Source organism: Elephas maximus, chromosome 7, assembly GCF_024166365.1.
Source record: "Elephas maximus indicus isolate mEleMax1 chromosome 7, mEleMax1 primary haplotype, whole genome shotgun sequence".
NCBI lineage: Eukaryota > Metazoa > Chordata > Mammalia > Proboscidea > Elephantidae > Elephas > Elephas maximus.
Window position 1 is genome coordinate 48,623,370 of NC_064825.1, and position 21,430 is coordinate 48,644,799.

The 21,430-nt window shown below is 42.3% G+C and overlaps 2 protein-coding genes across 5 annotated transcripts in view; one reads left to right on the top strand and one right to left on the bottom strand.

Annotated features, from left to right (window-relative positions):
- Positions 1-15: 15 nt before the first annotated feature.
- Positions 16-12,037, top strand: LOC126078992 (cytochrome c oxidase assembly factor 4 homolog, mitochondrial). Of its 4 annotated transcripts, none has more exons than XM_049889859.1 (5): positions 16-177; positions 350-460; positions 2,574-2,969; positions 5,506-6,865; positions 6,977-12,037. In XM_049889859.1, exon 3 carries the CDS (start codon positions 2,586-2,588, stop codon positions 2,847-2,849), a length of 264 nt encoding a protein of 87 aa, XP_049745816.1. In that variant the 5' UTR covers positions 16-177; positions 350-460; positions 2,574-2,585; the 3' UTR covers positions 2,850-2,969; positions 5,506-6,865; positions 6,977-12,037. The 4 variants fall into 4 exon arrangements, with proteins under 4 accessions (XP_049745816.1, XP_049745817.1, XP_049745814.1 ...); XM_049889860.1 differs by having other exon boundaries at positions 350-438; XM_049889857.1 differs by lacking the exon at positions 350-460 and having other exon boundaries at positions 16-207.
- An 86-nt stretch (positions 12,038-12,123) lies between these two features.
- The window catches only part of MRPL48 (mitochondrial ribosomal protein L48), a 99,431-nt gene continuing 90,124 nt past the window's right edge, over positions 12,124-21,430 (bottom strand). Inside the window, exons 7-9 of the mRNA XM_049889852.1 lie at positions 15,029-15,131; positions 13,642-13,731; positions 12,124-12,433 (exon numbers count right to left, since the gene is read on the bottom strand). Coding sequence (XP_049745809.1) covers positions 12,359-12,433; positions 13,642-13,731; positions 15,029-15,131 — 268 coding nt within the window. The 3' untranslated portion in view covers positions 12,124-12,358. The remainder of the gene's footprint in view (positions 12,434-13,641; positions 13,732-15,028; positions 15,132-21,430) is intronic.

A 21,430-nucleotide genomic window follows, 5' to 3' on the forward strand; every position in this document is an offset into this window, starting at 1 on the left:
CCAATGAAAATGTGCGGTGGGTCCTTTCACTCTTCCGCTCCCGCGCACGCGCTCCCGATATCGGGGACGGGTTCCTGTAGGAGACTGAAGATCGCCAGCTGCCATTAGAGCCGCTGCTGCGAAACTGACGCCATTGCGCAGGAGGGCCCGTTCGGGTTCTCTTCTGCCGCTGGTCTGGTGAGCGCCGCGTGCGGCCTCCTTGCGTGGGTAGGCGTGGTGGGGGTCCCCGGGGAGTCGGCTGTCGCGCATGCGCATGCATCCTCTGTTTAAAGTTGGCGAGGAGGCTCAGGTCACCTGGTCACCCGGACTTAAGCGTTTTCCAATTCCCTCCCATGCATTTCTCCTCCAGGCCGGACTCCACGATCAAGTTGCCGACCACCTGCCCGATCTCATTTTAGTCTCATCTAGGAACACCGAAGCTGGGATGTAGTGGATGATGTAATGGCGGAAGAGCCCAGTAGTAATTACAAATTCCAAATTGTAACCCATCCATGTTTCACTCATTATCATATTGCTGTAGTTGTCCTTAGCTGCCATGGAGTTGACCTGACTCATGGTGACCCTAGAATCGGACATTTGTGATCATAAGGTTTTCACTGGCTGATATTTGGCTATAGATCGCTAGGCCTTTCTTCCTAGTTCCTCGTAGTCTGGGAGCGCTCCTGAAACTTGTTTCACATCATAGCAACATGCAAGCCTCCACTGACATATGAATGGTGGTTGCACTCGAGGTTCTTTGGCCGGGAGTCAACCGGGTCTCCCACATGGAAGGGGAGAATTCTACCACTGAACCACCATTGCCCCCATTATCATACTAATGCTCATTTTAATTCTGTGAGTTAAATATTATTAATGAAGAAACTAAAAAGCTTGCATAGTAAGGCATAACATCAGGATTAGAACTCAGATCTGTAGGCTTGGGGCCCAGCATACTTTCTTTTCTACCATGCTTTCTGTAAGAGTTTACCTCTTTTAAAGAGCTCACAATCTATTTAGGAAGAAGAAACATGAACAGTAATAGGAATTGTCATTTATAGAACTCTTCGAAAGTGCCAGGCTCCTTAAATGCATTCTCTCGTTTAGCTTCAACAATCCCATGAGGTAGATATTATCTTTTTCAAGAGAGATTACTAAGCGACTTGCCCAAGGTCACCCAATGAGTCAGTAACAAAGCTAAATTTCCATCCTAAGTCTGTTTTCAGTGCCCATTTCCCCCCATCCACTTAGGTTATACTACCTTCCAAAGCAAAAGAATTTTGTGTATGGCCATACAGTGTTTAAATCCCTCTCATGACTTCCTCTTTGCCCCTCAGGGTAAAAGTCGAACTCCTTAACATGATCATGGTCTTGTCATGCTCACACTTTTTCATCTCTTGAGTTTCATTTGTTGCCTTGGTCTCCTCAGTACTCTATGCTGAAGTAATACTGAACTTTCAGTCTTCTCATGTGTTAAACTCTGCCTCCAATCTCCAGCCTGGACTTGCTCTTTCTTTGGCTGGGAATATTTTTCCTCCCCATGTCTGGCTAACTCCATTATCCTTTAAGCCTCAGCATAGAAATCACTTCCTTCAGGAAGTCTTTCCTGCCTATTCCTACCCTTGTATGGATTAGGTACCCCTCCTCTGTGTTCCCAGTCTTAGGTGTCTAAGACACATTGTATGGTAAACTGCCTGGTTACTTACCTAGATTATAAACTCCAAGAAGGCAGGGGACTGCCTCTGTCTTGGTCACTCCTGTATCCTCAGCTCTAGCGTAGTACCTGGTCCATGATTGGTACTCAATGATCATTTGATGAATGAATGAGACACACAGGAAAGGCATCAAGCAGTTGTTTTAGCTTTTCTATAGCCAGCCCTCCGTGTGAAATTTGTGCCAAGGCTAAGGTCATCTCTCTTCAAAACTTTAAGTTCCTTCTGTGTGCTGTATGCTACCTTCTGCTGCATGCACTGAAGTAAATGGTCTTGGGAAGACAGTCTGGGCAAATACACCTCAGGTTTTTGTATAGTTGACAAAGTACTCTCACAGATGCATTTTTCACCCTAGCCCCCGCCTGTTCTATGGTACAGGCATACTGAACTCTCCATTCCTCCCATGTGTCAGACTCGACCCACATTTGGGTACTCTCTCAAGTGCTAAACTCTTTTCTCTAGCTAAAGAATAAGGCCTATAGGAGAAAAAAAGATATTTTCTTTTGGGGTGGATCAGAGATGGTGTCTCCAAAAAGGTGACATTTTATCTAACTCAAATTTTATTAGCAGAATCCATTGAGTTTACGTAGTGCCATTTGCTGTGTTAAGCCTTCTCGGACACTTTATTTCATTCAGTTCAGTTCAAACCATTTTGCAGGCCTGCTCTCTGCCAGGCCTAGTGCTGGGCAGTGCTGGGGATACCAAGGCAAATCAGGCCCAGTATCTGTCCTCAAAGAAGTTACAGTCTCCTGGGGAAGACAGATACATAAACAGGTTGTAATAGTGCCATTTGGTCAGTGCTGTTTATAATAGAGGAACGTCATATATTACCACATCCTATACGGTTTTGGGTTTGGTCTAACCATGCCTGTCTTGATGTTCTAGAGACTCCCCAAGATGTCAACCAGAGTCCCTCAAGGCCATACTTGGGCCCGACAGGTGAAGGAGGAGGATGAGGAAGAAGACCCGCTGGACCAGCTGATCTCCCGCTCTGGCTGTGCTGCTTCTCACTATGCTGTGCAGGAGTGCATGGCCCAGCACCAGGATTGGCGGCAATGCCAGCCACAGGTGCAGGCCTTCAAAAACTGCATGAGTGAACAGCAGGCAAGGCGGCGGGAGGAGCTGCAGAGGAAGAAAGAGCAAGCCAGTGCCCACCGCTGAGACCCCAACCCACCTATTCCCAGAGGACAGCCCTGCAGAAACCAAGGGCCCTGCAGAAACCCACACCCAGAGAGATCATGGGAGGAAGAAATCCTAAACAGTAAAAGTGCGGACCAGAAGGTGTAAAATTTGGGCTTAGTCTTTGGGATTGGGTTGAGAGTCAGACAACCATGGGTATGGACATGACTGCCATAAAGAGCTGTCGTGTTTTCATGGTCAGATTCCACACAGCCTCACCTATATTATTCCACCTATTTCGTCATGTAAAACAAGAAGTTGGGTTAAGGATACCCCCTACCCCACATCTTGGGTCAGTGCGCCAAGTACTAAACTGATAACGTGAACATTTTAATTTTAAAAGTAAAATTCACAATCTAAAGTTAAATTGGTTGCTTGATCAGGTCTTCATTTATTCAGTCATTTGTTCAATAACAGCAGGTATTTCTGAGACCTTCCCATATGCCAGGCATTGTGTTGGAAACTGATGTGATGAATAACATGATCTTTGCCTTTCATGTTTAGAATCTAGTTTAAGAGAAGGAGAAATAAAACAACTCTGGAACAGCGAATTCATGGCAGTGATACAAGTGCCTTTATCTTTCATCTGTTGTTCTGGATGTTTCACTGTAATGAGAGGAAGAAAGCAAATGGGGAAACTTTTTATTCAACAAACACTGAGTGACTGGTATCTGCCATACTCAGTTAAATTAACCCGATCCAGACTCTGACTTCAGTGCACTCTAAACCCAACAGATACAACGTTGGCCTAACATTTAAAAATTTTATTTAACATTAAAATACAGATTTTCAGCGATTTACAGAATGGAAAATCTGTCAACCTAGAGTTTGTATTCCCACTTCATAATAATTTGCTGAAGCTGAATTATAAGGCCTCCTTTTAGGGGGTTGTTTTCACCAACTCATAACAATTGCCATCTCTTTTCATTTTTCTTTCACGGGGTTACTGTACATTCTCTTACTTCCTGCCTAGCCCTGTACGGCATGGGGGGTGGGTGCTGTGACCACTGCCATAGAAGCTGGACTGCAGAGGGGGCCGTATGCTCACATTATCAACAATAATAAACATTTCTTGAGTATTAGAAGTCCAATTGAAGTATAAAAAAAAACCTGATGCCGTCAAGTCGATTCCAACTCATAGCAACCCTATAGGATAGAGAACTGCCCCGTAGAGTTTCCAAGGAATGGCTGGTGGATTGGAACTACCAATTTTTTGGTTAGCAGCCAGGCTCTTAAGCTGCTATGCCACCAGGGCTCCAAATGAAGTATAAACCCAGTGCTGTCGACTAGAAATAATGAAGTATGGTAGGCTTTAAATCTTTGAGCCCTTGTATTAGTATTTGGGGAAAAGGCAAAGACAAAAGAGAAGATATGAGGAGAGGCAGTTTAAAAAACCATAAAATTCTGTTTCAACAGTTTAATAGGATATAGGATGACCAGGTGTGTGTGTGTGTGTTTGTGTATACACACACACATATGAAAAGATGCATCTTCGTGTGGTCATGTGTTCAGTGCTCTGGGTCATCACAGGGAGCAAGCAGAGTGACAGAAGCAGTCAGCAAGGGTCTCAGAAGAAAAGGAGTTAGTTGAGTTGAACTTTTAGAGATGAAGTAGACATTACCTATTTGTAACATATAATACAAGATTACCATCCAAAGTAAATAGAAAGTACCTAGAAATCAGTAAGAAAAAGCAAACAGCCCAATAGAAAAGTGAACAAAGTTAAATATGCCCCAAAATATAGGAAAATATGTTCCACTCACTGATATTCAGAGAGATGCAGATTTTAAAAACAAAGAATTATTAGCTGATTGTACCGTGGGCAGTGCAAACGGTTAAGCCCTTGACTACTAGCCAAAGTGTTGGCAGTTAGAACCCACCCAGAGGCTCTTCAGAAGACAGGCCTGATGATCTACATCCAAAAATTCACAGCCTTGAAAACCTTATAAAGCACAGTTCTACTGTGACACACATGGGTTGCCATGACTGATCTGAATCGACTTGGCAGCTAACAACTATTGACAAAAATTAAAAGTATTTATAATGACCAGTATTGGTGGAGGAGCTGTTGATGGTACAGTGGTTAAGCACTCAGCTGCTAACCGAAAGGTCAGTGGTTCACTCCATGGGAGAAGGATGTGGCAATCTGCTTCTATAAAGATTAAACCTGTTGCCTTTGAGTCAATTCCAACTCACAGCAATCCTATAGGACAAAGTAGAACTGCCCCACAGGGTTTCCAAGAAACAGCTGGTGGACTTGAACTGCTGACCTTTGAGTTGGCAGCCAAGTTCTTAACCACTGTGCCACCAGAGCTCCCCATAAAGGTTATAGCCTAGGAAACCATATTAAGCAGTTCTACTCTGTTCTATAGGGTCACTATGAGTCAGAATCGACCCAATAGCAATGGCTTTTTGGTGGAGAATTGGTAGGTATGGGATGAAACAGGCACACACACTATCGAAGGATCATAAATTAACAGCTTTTAGAGAGCAGCATTGGTGGGATCTATACATTTTTGATATTTAAACAGTAATTCCTCTTTCAGAAATCTTAAATATATTTTTATAAGATATATGTCCAATTTCAAAAAGGAAATTAATGAGTGCAAGTTGCCCACAGTGATATGTTTTTCTTTAGTCTCTCAGCTCTGCAGCCCAGAGCCATGGGGTTGGAGTTCATTGCAGCATTGTTTATGATGGTGAGTAAATTATTACGATGTAAATTTCTATCAATGTGGATATTTGATTATATGTTAATTTTTTTTCCAACAGGAATGTATCGATGTGTTATTTTGTGTAAATAAAGTAGAAATAATAAGTCATGGGGCGGGGTACTAGCAAAGAGGAAGGATGGAAGGACACCCTTAGCAGGAAGAATGGCTTCCACAGCAGTTAAATGGAGGGAGCCAGTTTCGGAGGATTCAAGCAAGCTAACCCTAGGTGCGTGAAGGAATGCCCTTTGTTATGGATTGAATTGTGGCCCCTCCAAAAACTATGTATTGAAGTCCTGGCCCCTATACCTGTGGATATGATCCTTTCTGGAAATAGGGTTTTCTTTGTTATATCACTTAGGTCAAAAACTGTTGCTGTTGGGTTGATTCAGACTCATAACAATCCTACAGGACAGAGTAGAGCTGCCCCATAGGGATTCCAGGGAATGCCGACCTTCTAAACCTAAATCACTTCTGAGTTACAGAAATGGCAGAGTAAACACAGACACACAAGGAAGAGGAAATCAGGCGATGGAGACAGATGCATCTACAAGCCCAGAACACCAAGGGTTGCTGGTAGCTACTAGAAGCTGAAATTAGACAAGGAAGGACGTCACCCTAGAGTGACACCCTGAATTCAGACTTCTAGCCTCCTGAACTGTGAGAAAATGAATTTCTGTTCTTAAAGACACCTACTTGTACTTCTGTTACAGCAGAACTAGGTAACGAGACACATTGCATTAGGCAAAGGGGCCTCTGACGCCACCTAAGCCTGTTTCCTCAAGTAAATGGGGATAATCTCTAAATCACAGCTAATGAAATTTGTTACCATGTATTGAACTATTACAACTAATATTTTTTCAACATTTAACCCAGGCAGTCTAGTTCAGAATCTGCTCTCAATCCCTCCGATACACTGATTTAAAATCCCAGCTATACCACTTACTAGCTATGTGTCTTTCGGCAAGTTACTCAGCATCTCAGGCTGCTAACCCAAAGGTCAGCTGTTCGAGTTATAGTGCCTTGCCCATAGGGTTGTTGAGAATTTTTTTATGGCACATAATAAGCATTCAGTGACTGTTAACTGTTCATCATCATCATCACTATTATTGTGTGACAGTCACTGTCCAGCATTACTTTATCTCATCTAATCCTCATAACACTTCTTTTTAGAGGAATAAGAGTCAAATGGGAATCACACTCCAAGTATACCTCATTCCGAACCCTGTGCGCTCCTCTGCCCAGTGTTCTTTCACAGGCATCAAGTGCCTAATACTGCATTTAACGGTAAGTAGGCACATTTACTATGTAATATTGCTTTACTTTTTCAAAAAGGAAATTAATAAGTGCAAGTTGCCCACAATGATCTATATCAGTATTTTTGTTTGTTTGTTTCAGCTCTGCAGCCTAGAGCCATGGGGCTGGAGTTTAAAGTGGCCCATGCCTGTCTATACAATCTACACCTAACCTCTGGCAGCTTTGGGTCATCTCTGCAGATAGGCTTGGTGCCAGGGATGAATGGAGAGCCCTCTTGGCTAGGTGCCCCTCTTGGCTAGGCCTAAGGCAGCCTCATGATTTGGCTCTTCCCTGCAAAGTCCTTGGCTGGGGACTTTGCCTTGTGTTCAGTACAAAGGTGCACTGCAATGTGTTTTACTAGATGAGTAAGAAGATACTCCTTCTACTTCCCCCTCAGGTAAAGCTGCCAGACTGAGTCCTTGGGCTGCTGACTTTAGAAATTAAGACAAAGGGAACTGGAGCCAGCCCAGATTGAAACCTTACACTCTCCCTCTGCAGAGGACTCTGGAGCTCCCTGCTCAGCTCTGTCAGGGACTTAAAGCAGGTAGAGGAAGTGGGAGGGATTCTTTCCTTCTCTGCAGCTATCTTTCTCTAGCAGCTATCTTTTGAAGGGAAGAAAGGCCTGGCAATCTACTTCTGGAAATCAGCCAGTGAAAATCCTGTGGATCATAAGGATTTGACCCGCAACTTATCATGGGGATGGTGTAGGAATGGGCAGCATTTCTTTCTGGTGCATGAGGTTGCCACGAGTGAGGGGCCTACTCAACAGCAGCTAACAGCTACAGCTTTTGAAGAGTTTTCATTCTTCAGAACCCAGGTACCTTTCAGAGCCTGCGTATTCTATCTAAATGGTAAACTGATTCCCCAAATCTGAAATGTCAGAGAATGAAAATTATTCTAGGGGACTGTAAGAGTTAATTGAATCATTTTAGATTCTCCAGGGGAATCAGTCATTTTAAGACAAAAACAACACAGAGCAAATTCAGATTAAACAGCACAAGACACATTGGCCGCCTCTGTCTGCAGTGCCTTTCCAAGTTTAGTTCCAGACATGCCGAATGCACACTCAGAAAGCTTTCCTTCCTAAGGTACACTTTACACCCTAGAAAGGGGGACCAGGAGTCTCTGAGCATTGCTGAAATACCCAGATTCCATCTCTTTCTTCAGGGTTATAACATACCCTTTTAGAATCCACAGCTGGCCATTTCCAGGCTTTCATGGTGGAGGAACAAGACATCCTTAAGTCAGAGGAAAGGGACAAAAACATGAATCTGCCGGACTTAACTAGGAAAACTACACATCTGACCAAGGCAGTTTGTCCTTCTTGAAAGTTATTGATCTTCATAAAAATCTATTTCAAAAATGCACTGAGCCAGGAATTGAGTGACCTAGAGCTAACCCTGGCTCTGCTGCTGGCTAACTGGGTGACCTTGGACAAGTCTCTTCCAGTCCCTAGGCCTGTTAGCTCATCTGTAAAATGAAAACTAAAATAGATTATCCCAAAGGTCATGTATTGGCAGAGCCAAGACTAGAATCCAGCTACCCTGATTCCCAATCCATTGACCTTCCCTGTCTTTTCTCCTGGCCTATCCCTCATATTTTCATGGCAATACTAGGCATAGTTCAACCCTAACTGGGGCATTCAAAACTAAATGTATGCTGGAGGAATGGACTACTGATACATGCAACAACATGGATAAATCTCAAAAACATTAAACTGAATGAATGAAGTCAGACTCAAAAGAGTACATACTGTATGGTATTCCCTTTATATGTAGTGCTAGAATAGGCAAAACGAATCAATGGTAATAGCAGTGAGATTGATGGTTGCGTCTGGAAAGAACATGAACGAAGTTTCTGGGGTCATGAAAATGTTCTTTATCTTGATAGATGTGTGGGTCATACGGATGAATGCATTTTCAAAACTGATTAAGCTGTATTTAAATGAAAAAAAAAACTTTAAAAAAGTATGCTGAAGAACTTTAGAATGGAAGGGATCTAACATTTACTGACCACTTGCTAGTCCGTTATATATTTTATCTCCATCTTAAACCCTGACTTAGGCTGGGTTCTCTAGAGAAGTAAAACCAGTGAAGCTTATACAAATAGGGAGAAGAGAGAGAGATTTATATCAAAGAAATGGCTCACACAGTACTAGAGGCTGGAAAATCTCAAGTCTGTGGGTCTGGCTGGAGGTTTCTCCTAACTCAGGTAGCTGCAGGGGCTGCGAACCCAAGATAGGCAGGTCAGACAGCAGGCCTCTGGCTCACAGGCTGCGGAGACCAATGAATCCCAAGATTGGCAGGTAAGATGGCAGGTTACTTGCTCGCAGGCTGTGGAGGCTGATGAATCCCAAGATCGGCAGGTAAGCTGCTAGCTTAAGTCCTAAGAACCAGATGTCAGATGAGGATCCAGAGTGAGCAAAAGCCAGAGAGCTTTCCCAGAAAGTCTACATATTTGAATGCAGGCCACACTTCCAAGGAAATTCCCTTTCAACTGATTGGCTGCTCATAGCAATTCTTATCTTAGAAGTGATTACATTATATCAGATCTCATCATAGAGGTGATTTACATTATATCAGATCTCATTATGGAAGTGATTACATCGTTACATAGCTGCCAAACTACATCATAACTGCCAAACCACTGAGAATTATGGCCCAGTCAAGTTGACACACAACCTTAACCATCACAAACCCCTAAAAAAGGATTACCCCCATTTTACAGATCAGAAAACTGAGGTTCGGTGAGGTTAAAATAATTTTCCAGAGGCCTCAAAACTAACAAATATAGAAACCAGGCATAAGCCAGGTTTGTCTGCCTGTTTTTCTTATAATAGGCTGCCTCAGTGAGGGAAGAGGAGGTATTTTCAACCTGGAGCCAGGAGACTAGTGTTCCATTTGATTTCACTGCCATGTGATCCTAGGAAAGTCCTTTTCCCTCTGGGGCTCATTCTAGAGAGTCAAAAGGAGTTCATAATTGTTTTGTAGCCTTAAGGTTCCAGCAGTGAGAATATCTCCCATCCCTCTTGCCGGGATAAGACATTAAAAGCAATTTCCTTTGTCTCAGGGCAGACTCATCATGAGCAACAAAAGCCCTTTGACTCTGGTGAGAGGATAAATCAACTAGGTCAGTGACACAGGAGCTCCAGGGTGACAGAATCCAGCTGCCTCCGGTTTAAGGGGTAAACCTGACTCATCCCTCAGTGATGTAATGGAAAGGGGTGGATTGGGAATCAAGAAATCTGGTCCTGCTCCTGCCAATGATGCACCCTGTAACCTTGGGCAAAGCACTGATCTCTCTGGGCCCCTAGCCTGCACTCACTACAAAAGAGGGTCAGGCTGGCTGACTCCTAAGGTCCTTTAGCTCTAATATCTAGTATCTTGGGAATTTATGAAATCTTAAGTCTTGCTTCCAATATTGATAACTTCCTAAACTGGGCAATTATTAAAGACTGCTGTTTCCTCCTAAATGGAGTCCATGTGACATTGCCCATTGTCTATGTGATACGGGAGAGAGGGAGAGAGATATAGGTATATATATGTAGATATTTATATACATACGTCTATATGTGTGGTGGCATAGTGGTTAAGTGCTACGGCTGCTAACCAAAAGGTTGGCAGTCTGAATCCAACAGGCACTCCTTGGAAACTCTGTGGGGCCATTCTACTCTGTCCTGTAGGGTCACCATGAGTTGGAATCGACTTGAGGGCAATGGGTTTTTTTTTTTTAACATGGGCTTCTATGTATGTGTTTATTTGCCTTTCTATGTTGCTATACATTCCCAAGGTTTACATTCACATATTAGCTGCTGCTCTTTTATCTTCCCTATTTTTTTTTTTTAAAAGACACCTAGGGATATGCAGTTCTACAACCAAAACATCAGTCCTCACAGGGAAAATTCTACCTACACGCCCAGTGGGGTTCAGTTGGAAGTCCTTCAATTTGAATGCTCAGACCCTAATCGAGGGCACTTGCCACCTTGACAGCCCTCCCTTAGTGCTGCACCTTGGGAGGAAATTGGAGTTTCCTCATGTTGCCTTTGAAGATCAAGGTAGAGAAATGAGAATAACTTCAGGACTGAAGCTGCTGGGTTTCAGAAAAGTACATCCAATGCTGAGAATGCTCTGAGTGCCCACAGACCTCTTTGTGGGGGTACCCCAGAGGAGCAGTGGGGTGGCAGGGAAAAGAGGTCTGCCGCTTACTAGCTGTTTGACACTAGGAAGTCACTTCATCTCTTCAAACCTCAGTTTCTCTCTCTCTAAAACTGAGATGATAATACCACCATCCTCAAGGATAATTCATATAAAACACATAGCACAACAGGGGTCAATAAATGTAAGATAAACTCACACTCATATACATACACACACTCAGATACTCTTGTGCACATACACACACAGTTTTACGCAGAGACACCCATTCACATGCACACTCATACACATCCTGAAAGACTATTCTGAGAATTAGCACTAATATAGCACCAAGCACAGGGTCTAGCTCAATAAACGATAGTTATTACGCACAAAAATGTTTTAATGCTCAGAATAGGAAGAACATGAGGGATCACCTAGACCACTGGTTCTCAAAGAGGCGACCCTGGACCGGGAGCATCTGCATAACCTGGAAACTTGTAAGAAATGCAAATTCTAGGATCTCACTCCAGACCTACTAAATAAGAAAATCTAGAGGGTGAAGCCCAGCAAACTGTTTTAAAAAGCCCTCCAGGTGATTCTGATGCATAAAAACAGCCATAGGCAATATACAAGCAAACAAGAGCATGGCTGTGTTCCAAAAAACCTTTATGTTATTTACAAAATGGGCTAGGTGAGATTTGGCTCATGGGCAGTAGTCTGCTGACCCCTGACCAAGAGGATCCTTCAGTTCTCTCCTTAAACTCATTCCTGGCAACCCTATTTAGCAGTTACGTAACATCTGCCTGAATATTTATGGCAAGTCATTCACTACCCCATAAAGCACTTTTTACACTTAGGGTTATGGTCAGACCCTAATTCTATCTAGTTTTTTTTCATATACAAACCCAAAATGTCCCTCCCTATGACTTCTATCCATAGGGTGCTTACATATGTTATGATCCTCTGCTTCACTAAAGGACTCCATGCCAGATTACTTTAAAGGATAAATTCATTCCAATTGGGGAAATACTGATGGACAGAATGCTTTTATGCTAAAGCACCACGCAAAGAGAAAACAGAATCCCTTAGTTAAAGATACCGCACACGGTGGGCTGATTTTGTAGTAGATTTTTATTAGATGGAGGATACCTGGGGTTAGCTTAAAGGAAAGTGGTTGACAAATGGCAAGCAGAGCCATACCACACAGAGGAGGTGCATCCCTGACTGTGAGAATAGGTACTTGTGATATCTAAGACCCGCGGTCTCCTGCTTAACTCTGACCACCCTGGAAGGTCTTCTCCTTAGCACTCAGTATCACCAGTGCTGGTATGAAAGGGTCTACAGGGAGCTAGTTCATCCTGGCCAACAGTTCTTCCAGTTCTGGTCGAGCTTTGAACCTTCCCTTGAAGTCTTCTTCGGTGTGCTGGGAAGAAGAAAATAAGTCGGAATCATTGTAGAGCTTTTTGTTACCCAAATGTACACAGCAACCAAAAACCCATCAGTTCCGCAGAGAATGATTCACATTCAACTAACTTTTTAGTATCTAATATGTACCAGACATTGCATTAGGTGCCAAGTATTCAAAGTAAAATCCAGCTTCCTCCCTGTCTTCAATAAACTCATAGTTTGATGAGAGAAGACAGGCACAGAAAGAACTAATGCCAAAAAATTTTAAGTATCACAATAGAGGCACTAAGGAAAAAAGAGAATGCCAAATTATCAATTTACAATAGAGATAAGAGTCACAGGGACAGGAATATCTGAAGTCAGCATGACCAGCACATTCTCTCCCTGTGTACAGATCTATGTGAAACCCAAAAAATAAGCAGAAGAGGCTTGGCAAGCATGAACTCAGAACAAGGGGAGCTGGATGAAGCAAATGACACCAGTCTAAGATGACCTGATAGATCTGTGTCATTATAAGGATCATCTTGGCAACAGGACCAGAATACTCAGTGTTTAATCAAAGGATCCTAATGTTTTTCAAGTTTTCTGTGCCCAACCAGACTTCCTTCTAACATTCTATACTGAATATATTCAGTCAGGCTATATACAGTCAAGCCTTGTAGGCCCAGGAATCTTCTCTCTATATTTTCACATTTCTGTTCTGGTTTAGGAAACCCTGGTGGCATAGTGGTTAAGAGCTGCAGCTGCTAACCAAAAGGTCAGCAGTTCGAATCCACCAGGCACTCCTTGGAAAGTCTATGGGGCAGTTCTACTCTGTCCTATAGGGTCGCTATAAGTCGGAATCGACTTGACGGCAACGGGTTTGGTTTTCAGGTTCTGATTTATTATAAAAAAAAAAAAAAATACTGTACATTAATCTTAAACAATGTTCTTTCTGCTATACAACTACCTGAAAGGAGGGAATTCTGGGCTGTCATGAGCTCACCCCTAACTTCACGATGAGGTCAGCTCCTGTGGTCCATAAAGCATCATCCCTGATCCTCAGAAGAGCCAAAAAAATGACCCTGTGGACCTTTTCTGGTTACTGTCTAGGCTAAATTAACCACTTCTCCCAGTTGTTCCTAAAGCCAGGCAGTCCAGATGCTCTTAGCACCCCCACAGCTCAGTCCACATTTTGAACACAGGTAGGCCACAAGGGAGGTGTCTTCCCAAACTAATACCTACCTCCTTCACTGACAGTTTGACTCCTTCAGGAAGATTGTTTCCAACTATTTCCAAGAAAATCTCCGCAAACGTAGCACTCAAACCGCTGATCTGCGAAAGGAAAGGAGATGCTGCTAAGGGAGGGCCCTGAAAATCAGGTGGTTGGGCAGAGATGGCATGAACTGAAATGCCAGGTCCAGCAGAGGCTTAGGTTGGAGGGTCAACATCCAGAGCTGGTTTCTGAGCCCAGCTTCTACAGGATTTCTCTATCTGCTGAGGCGTCTGCTTGCTTAGATGGTCACTGCCAATATCTCTTCCTATAGGAGATGTCCTAACTGGATCAAGAGGTTATCAGGTCCAGGCTGATGTTCTGATTCAACTCAGGTTTACCCACACTGATCAGGACCTATTGGTGTCAGATCCTGTTCTGAGAATCCAGAGGTTAATCAGAAGTGTGACAGAAGGGCATGCAGAGAGCTGCAGAAACCAATAAGAGAAATATCTACCTGACTCAATCAAGGGAGGTCAAAGAAGGCTTCCTGAAGAGGTAACATCTAGGTGGAGTCTTGAAGAAAACCAGGAGTAAACAGGAAGAATTCAACAGCTGTATGGAGGGTTTTCGAGGCAGAGGAAACAGCATTCAGGAAGATGTGGAGGCATAACACAGTACTTGGGGAATTAAAAGTACCTCCGTGTATGGCTGGAGTGAATGGGATGTGAAGAGGAAGAGCGGGATAATTATGAAGACACTTGAATGCTAATCTACAGGGGTCAAACTTTATCCTACAGGAAAATACTATTAGGAATAATTTATTCCTACTAATATTTAAAGAATCAATGTTTGTAAGTAATTATTTTTAGAAAAAATTGGCATGGATTTAAGGTATTACTGCCTTAATATTCATTACCTTGCTGATGTTTCTTGAATGGATCAAAAAGGGATGATGTCCCTACAATGGAATATTATTTGGCAATAAAAAGGAATGAAGTATTGATGCATGCTACAACATGGATGAACCTTGAAAACATTATACTAAATGAAATAAATCAGATACAAAAGACCATATTATTGCATGATTCCATTTATGTGAAATGTCCAGAATAGGCAAATTCACAGAGACAGAAAGGAAAAGAGAGGTTACCAGGGGCTGGAGGAATGGAGTAATGAGGACTTATTGTTTAATGGATACAGAGTTTCTCTTTGAGATGACAGAAAAGATCTGGAAATAGATAACAGTGATGGTTGTAAAACATAGTGAACATACTTAATGCTACTGAATAAAAAAAAAGAATAGCACATTCAAAATGGTTAAAAAAGTACATTTTATATTATGTATATTTTGGCAAAATAATTGGGAAAAAATGAACAGAGAGAAGAACTAGGAGAAGCTTCTCCCAGAATGCCTACCTGAACCACTCGCGCATGGGTGGTAAGGACTGAGTCCAGGAACATTTTGTTGCCTTGGTCCTGCAGCCGCAACACCTCCACGGTTTTCGTGGGCAATGCGTAACTGTCGGAAGGAAAAGTCAGTTATTGGGACGGTTCCCTTAACCAAGCAGCAGCAAGAGCTCTTAACGCCACTTGAGTCAGGGCGACCCCTGGCTGGGTACAGCCACTGCTGCGTGCAGCAGCTCCTGGAATCCAGAGGAGGCTAAGCCAACTGTGAGTTTATCTACAACCATGAGCAAAGTAAACAGAGCTCTTTAAACCTCCTCCGGAAGTTTCTAAACACCCTGAGGAGAGAACGTGTCTGATGCCTTTTTGCATCCCCAATCATGCCTAATACAATGATCTGAATAAAATTTGGTAATCATTAAGTGTTTGTGGCTACTGAAGAACAGCCAGTTCTGAAAGAATTAGGTTCATCATTAGGCATGCTTTGGAGGCTAACCTTGGGTATTTCATCTCTCCTGGAGAAATGAGGAACGGAACTCAATTGTTCTAGAGCAGGGTTTCTCAACACTGACATTTTAGACCAGAAAATTCTTTGTTATTGGAAGCTGGTCTATGCACTATAGGATCTTTAGCAGCATCTCTGACCTCTATCAACTGGATGCCAGTAGCACTCCTCTCCCTGTGGTGACAATCAAAATTGGCTCCAGAACTTGTCAAATGTCCCCTGTGGGGCAAAATAGCCCCCAGCTGAGATCCACTGTTATAGAGCCTATGCTTACAATAATTGGCTTTTTTTTTTTCCCTTTAATTGTGCTTTAAGTGAAAGTTTACAGTTCAAGTTAGTTTCTCATACAAAAATTTATACACACATTGTTATGTGGCCCTACTTGGTCTCCCTATAATGTGACAGACACTCCTCCTTTCCACCCTGTATTTCCTGTGTCCATTCAACCACATAATCAGCTTTAGTAGATCCACAGGCTGTAGTGAAAAGAACACTGGACTTGGAGTCAAGTCTTGGCCCTGCCACTTACTAGCTGTGTTTCCTTAGGCAACTCACTTCCTCTCTGGGCCTCAGTATAAATGGAACTATAATCTGGGCCTATATAAACAGACTACTGTGAGGATCAGGTGTGGCGATAACACTAATGACTACAGAGAAACATGGTATTAGTGTTGTCTTCATCTTATCCAAAAAAGTTCATCGAAGTAAAGATAAGTAAAATAATTTATACAGTAGAATTCCTGAATTTTCATGCCTCACAAAAACAAACAAAAAAAAACAAACCTGTTGCCATCGAGTCGATTCCAATTTATAGCGACCCTATAGGACAGAGTAGAACTGCCCTATAGGATTTCCAAGGAGTGGCTGGTGGATTCGAGCTGCCAACCTTTTGGTTAGCAGATGTAGTAGCTCTTAACTACCGCACTACCAGGGCTCCCATGCCTCACAAAGTTTCATTAATTAATAGCAAGGGGTATGGCCCTCTACAGATGAACCTCTACAAAAGGAAGGCAGTTTGGTGGAATGAAAAATGGGTTAGAGACAAAAGACCAGTTCTGGATTCAAATTTGGCTCTGCCACTTATTACCTATTTGACCTTGGGAAATTAATTCAGTTCTCGTAAGTCTCAGTTTCTTCACCTATAAAGGGACGGTTCATAGGGTTGTTGCATTGATTAAATGAGATTACACAAGTAATTTGCCCAGCATACATGTTTATTCATTCGTTTAACAAACATTTACTGGGAGCTTATTCTGTCCCAGGCACTCTGGTGGGCAATACACAGTTTATGCTTTCAAGGAACTCACTAAGAGTGTATTAGAGAGACAGGTAAGTACACAAACATCTGTAGCACAGTAAGACAAGGACAATAGTAGATATGTACTGAATATTATAAGAACAAGAGGGAGAGAAGGGGGGCCCAGGGAAGGTTTCACAGGTGAGTAGAAATAAGTCACAAAAGGACAAATATTGTATGAGACCACTATTACAAAAACTCAAGAAAAGGTTTACATACAGAAAGAAACAATCTTTGATGGTTTTGAAGGAGGGGAGGGTTGGGGAGGAAAATCATTAACCAGATAGTAGATAAGTGTTAACTTTGGTGAAGGGAAAGACAGTACACAATACAGGGGAAGTCAGCACAACTTTATCAAGGCAAAGTCAAAAAAGCTTCATAGACACATCCAAACACCCTGCGGGACTGAGTTACGAGGCTGAGGGCTGGGACCATGGTGGGGTGGAGGAGGGGCATCTAGGTGAACTGGCATAACAAAGTTCATAAAGAAAATGCTCTACATCCAACTTTGGTGAGTAGTGACTGGGGTGTTAGAAGCTTGTGAGCGGCCATCAAAGATACATCTACTGGTCCCATCCCATCCAGAGCAAAGGAGAATGAAGAAAACCAAAGACACAAGGAAAATATTAGTCCAAAGGACTAACGGACCACAAGTACCACAGCTTCCACCAGCCTGAACCCAGAAGAACTAGATGGTGACCAGCTAGGCTACCACCACCAACCACTCTGACAGGGATCACAATAGAGGGTCTCAGATGGAGCAGGAGAAAAATGTAGGACAAAATTCAAATTCATACACACACACAATCATGTACACCTGCCCAAAAGGAATGACAAGGAGGCAAGAAGGGACAAGAAAAATGGACGGATGGCAATGGGGAATTGGAGTAGGGAAGGGGAAAGTGTTGACACATCATGGGGATTGCAACTAATGTCACAAAACAATTTGTGTATAAATTGTTGAACGAGAAACTAATATGCTCTGTAAAGTTTCACCTAAAGGACAAAAGAAAAAAAGAAAAGAATGAGTATAGATGTTTGCCTGGAGGGCGTTCCAAGAAAGTGCAGCAATACTTACAAGGGCAAGAAAGCACGAGAGGCCCTCAAAGACAATCAACAGAAAAACCAGACAAAGTTTATATAGAAATACTGGGAACTCAGGTCATTTCAAAGTAGAACAGGACTTTGAGTGGAAACAGTATACGTAATTTTTCTTCAGCATCTTTATACTTTTCTGTACTTTCTAAATTTTTGGCAATAAATATTACTTGGATCTCAAACAGAAAGGAAGAAGTGAAATTACTGAATTTCAAGAGTCAACCTAACATGACAAAATAGTGCTACCTTTGGGGAATATTGACTGGGAAGAGGCATACGGGAAACTGCTAGGGTGCTGGAAAACTTAGAGTCTGTGTATTTCACTATATATAAATTATACCTCAATTTTTAAAATATAACTGGATTTTAAAAAAAGGGAAAGATTAGCTTCACAGAGAGTGATGCTGGGTGATGCCTTTACTCTCCATGGAGCACAGGGCTTGATCAGCTCACTTCTCAAGTGTGGAAGCTGCTCCCACATAAGAAAGATTTCTATATCCCAGGCAGGGTACAAGCAAATTAAGGGACCTATGAGAAAGGCCTCTTCCTCTCCTCTCCATCTGAGTGAGTTGCAGCAGCAGCAAGGCAAACCATTCTCAGAACAAAAGCCGGTACATAGCTTTCCTGCCCAATTCCATCTCAAGGTCAAGGCTGTCATTCCTACCCTGGATTCCCAGAGGAAAAATGGATCAAGATGAAATAAAAATCAGAAGAAAAGAAAATCATTTTATCTCTGAAAAGTTGGGCAGTGAGACTGCTTAACAATATAATGGTCTGAAAACCTCAATCAAAGCAGAAGTGAGTTGCTAAAAACATCTCTTTATGCTCCGTGAAATTTGGAGCAAAGAGCTAGTAAAATGGCAAAAAGGAGCACATTCAGTTGTTCTAGGAATCATGCCTATGCCTGTTAGAACCTAAACCATTGCCTACTAGTGCCAGGTACTAGGCAAGGCCCCATGATTAGACCACTGATGAAAATAGGAACCCGATCCATTGCCATCGAATGGATTCTGACTCATAGCGACCCTATAGGACAGAGCAGAACTGCCCCACAGGGTTTCCAAGGAGTGGCTGGTGGATTCAAATTGCTGACCTTTTGGTTAGCTGCCAAGCTTTTGACCACTGTGCCATCAGGACTCCGAAGACAGAAACAGTCTAGTAGAGAGTACCAATAATAAGTAATTACAATGGTAAGGAATGAGTGATATGAAAGAGAAGTCATATATCTTTTACTTCTCTTAAATATATAACAGCAGGACCTAACTTAATGAGATTCCCTGAAGAAGTGATATTCAAGATGAAGCCTAAGAAAATGTCAGAGTTAGGTGAAAGGGGAAGAGTATTCTAAGCTTTAGAGAGCACATGCAAAGGTCCTGAGGTGGGAAGGGATGAAAACAAAGTCTGTGTAACTGGAAGTAGAAGAAGGGATGAGAGAAGTGTGAGTTAAGGCAAGAGAGGCAAGCTCAGGCCATGGGGCACCTAGCAAAACATAAAGAACTTTTATTTTGATCTTAAGGGGACAGAAAGCCATGTAAGGATTTTAAAAAGCAAAGTGACAATCATATTTCCATTCTAGAAAAGTCACCCTAGCTACCATGTGAAGAACTGGTTAGAGGGAATCAAGAACTGGAAAAAAAAAACTGGGATCAAATTCAAAACTTGCAACTTATTAGGTATGTGACTATGGGCAAACCTCAATAATAATAATAGCATCCCACACAAGTACTTTACATATATTAACTCCCTTAATTTTCACTACAGCCTTTTTAGGTAGGCATTTTTATTAACCCCATTTTACAGATGAGGAAACTAAGGCACAAAGAGATTAAGTAAACTGCCCAATGTCACACAGTAAGAATACAGCAGAGCAAAACTTAGGCAGTCTGGCTCCAGAGTTCATGCTTTGATCTGCTATGTGCAAGGTGCTTTTCTGAATTAAGTTATATACCAAAAAAAAGGGCTTAGCAGAGTGCTTGACTGACAGTAGGTGCTCAAGTGTTATTGCCCTCCTGCCTTCACTCAAATGCAACCAGGGCTTCTTATGGTCAAGCTTTAATGAGAAGCATCTTTAAAAAAGAGTTCTTTTTGGAGAACGAAGAACCCCAAAGATGAGGAAAACGTTAGCCCAAGAGACAAAATGGACCACATAAAGCAGAGACTCCATCAGCCTGAGACCAGAAGAACTAGATGGTACCCAGCTACCACCAATGACAACCCTGACAGGGAACATAAGAGAGAGTCCCTGACGGAGCAGGAGAAAAGTGGGGTGCAGAACTCAAATTCTAGTAAAAAGATCACACTTAATAGTCTGACTGAGATTGGAGGAATCCCAGAAGACATGGCCCCTGGACTCTCTGTTAACCCGGAACGAAAACCATTCCCAAAGCCAACTCTTCAGACAATGAATAGTCTGGACTGTAAGACATAAAATGATACTCATGAAGAGTGTGCTTCTTAGTTCAAGTAGAGACACGAGATTAAACGGAAAGCTCCTGTCTGGAGGCGAGATGAGAAGGCAGTAAGGGATACGAGCTGGTTGAACGGACACAGGAAATTCAGCGTGGAAAGGAGGAATGTGCGGTCACATTATAGGGATAGTAACTAGGGTCACATAACAATGTGTGTATAAATTTATATATGGGAAATTAATTTGAGCTGCAAACTTTCACCTAAAGCACAATTAAAAAAAAAAAATAAAGAGTCCTTTTCAATGTTTAAAACACTACTCTAGGGTGTCAATTCACTGTGGGTATGAAAGCAACATTCTGTAAATGACATTTAATGCTTCTTTGCCAGTAGAACCTTTGAGACATTACCCTAACCCTTACCGGCTGAAAAAACATCTTCATCCATTATTAATAACAATATTATTTAGAGTGTTTATAATGTGCCAGTCTCTCTGCTAAGTGCTGTTATGTAATATTTAATTTTCAGAACTCAGTGAAATAGGAAAATTACCCTCCTGATTATACAGATGAGGAAACTGAGGTTCAGAAATGCCCAAAGTAATAAAGCTAGTAATTGGTAGAGTTAGAATTTGAGTTGAACGTGCGCAGTTTGATTCCAGAGCTTGTACTCTTAGCCAGTTGGTACTCAAAGTGTGGTCCACAGACAAGCTACAGGTGAGCAAACTGCTTGTTACAAGTCCACGACAAGATGAGGAGCATTCACCAGTTACTAAACACAGTTTAATTGTTGACTTTTTTTAATAGCAAGACTTCCTCAATAAAGGAGGCAAAGTATTAATGTACATTTTGGCATAATCTGATTATCTTTGCAGAGTGGTACTTCGAGAAGCACCACTCTAAATTATATGCTATTCTGCCTCCTTGAACTGACATTACACTTTACCTTCCACTTACCACCTCCCACATAATGTTACAATTACTTCTGTGTGTGTGTGTGTTACGCATATGTATATATACTCTCTGAAATAAGGGTCTATGTCAGATTCACCTCAGTATCCTCCAGCCTGAATCCCCGGTACGGTGCCCGCCACATAGCAAGCAGAGGC

Coding starts and splice junctions, on each gene's coding strand:
- LOC126078992 (XM_049889857.1), top strand. CDS start 2,586: ATGTCAACCAGAGTCCCTCAAGGCCATACTTGGGCCCGACAGGTGAAG.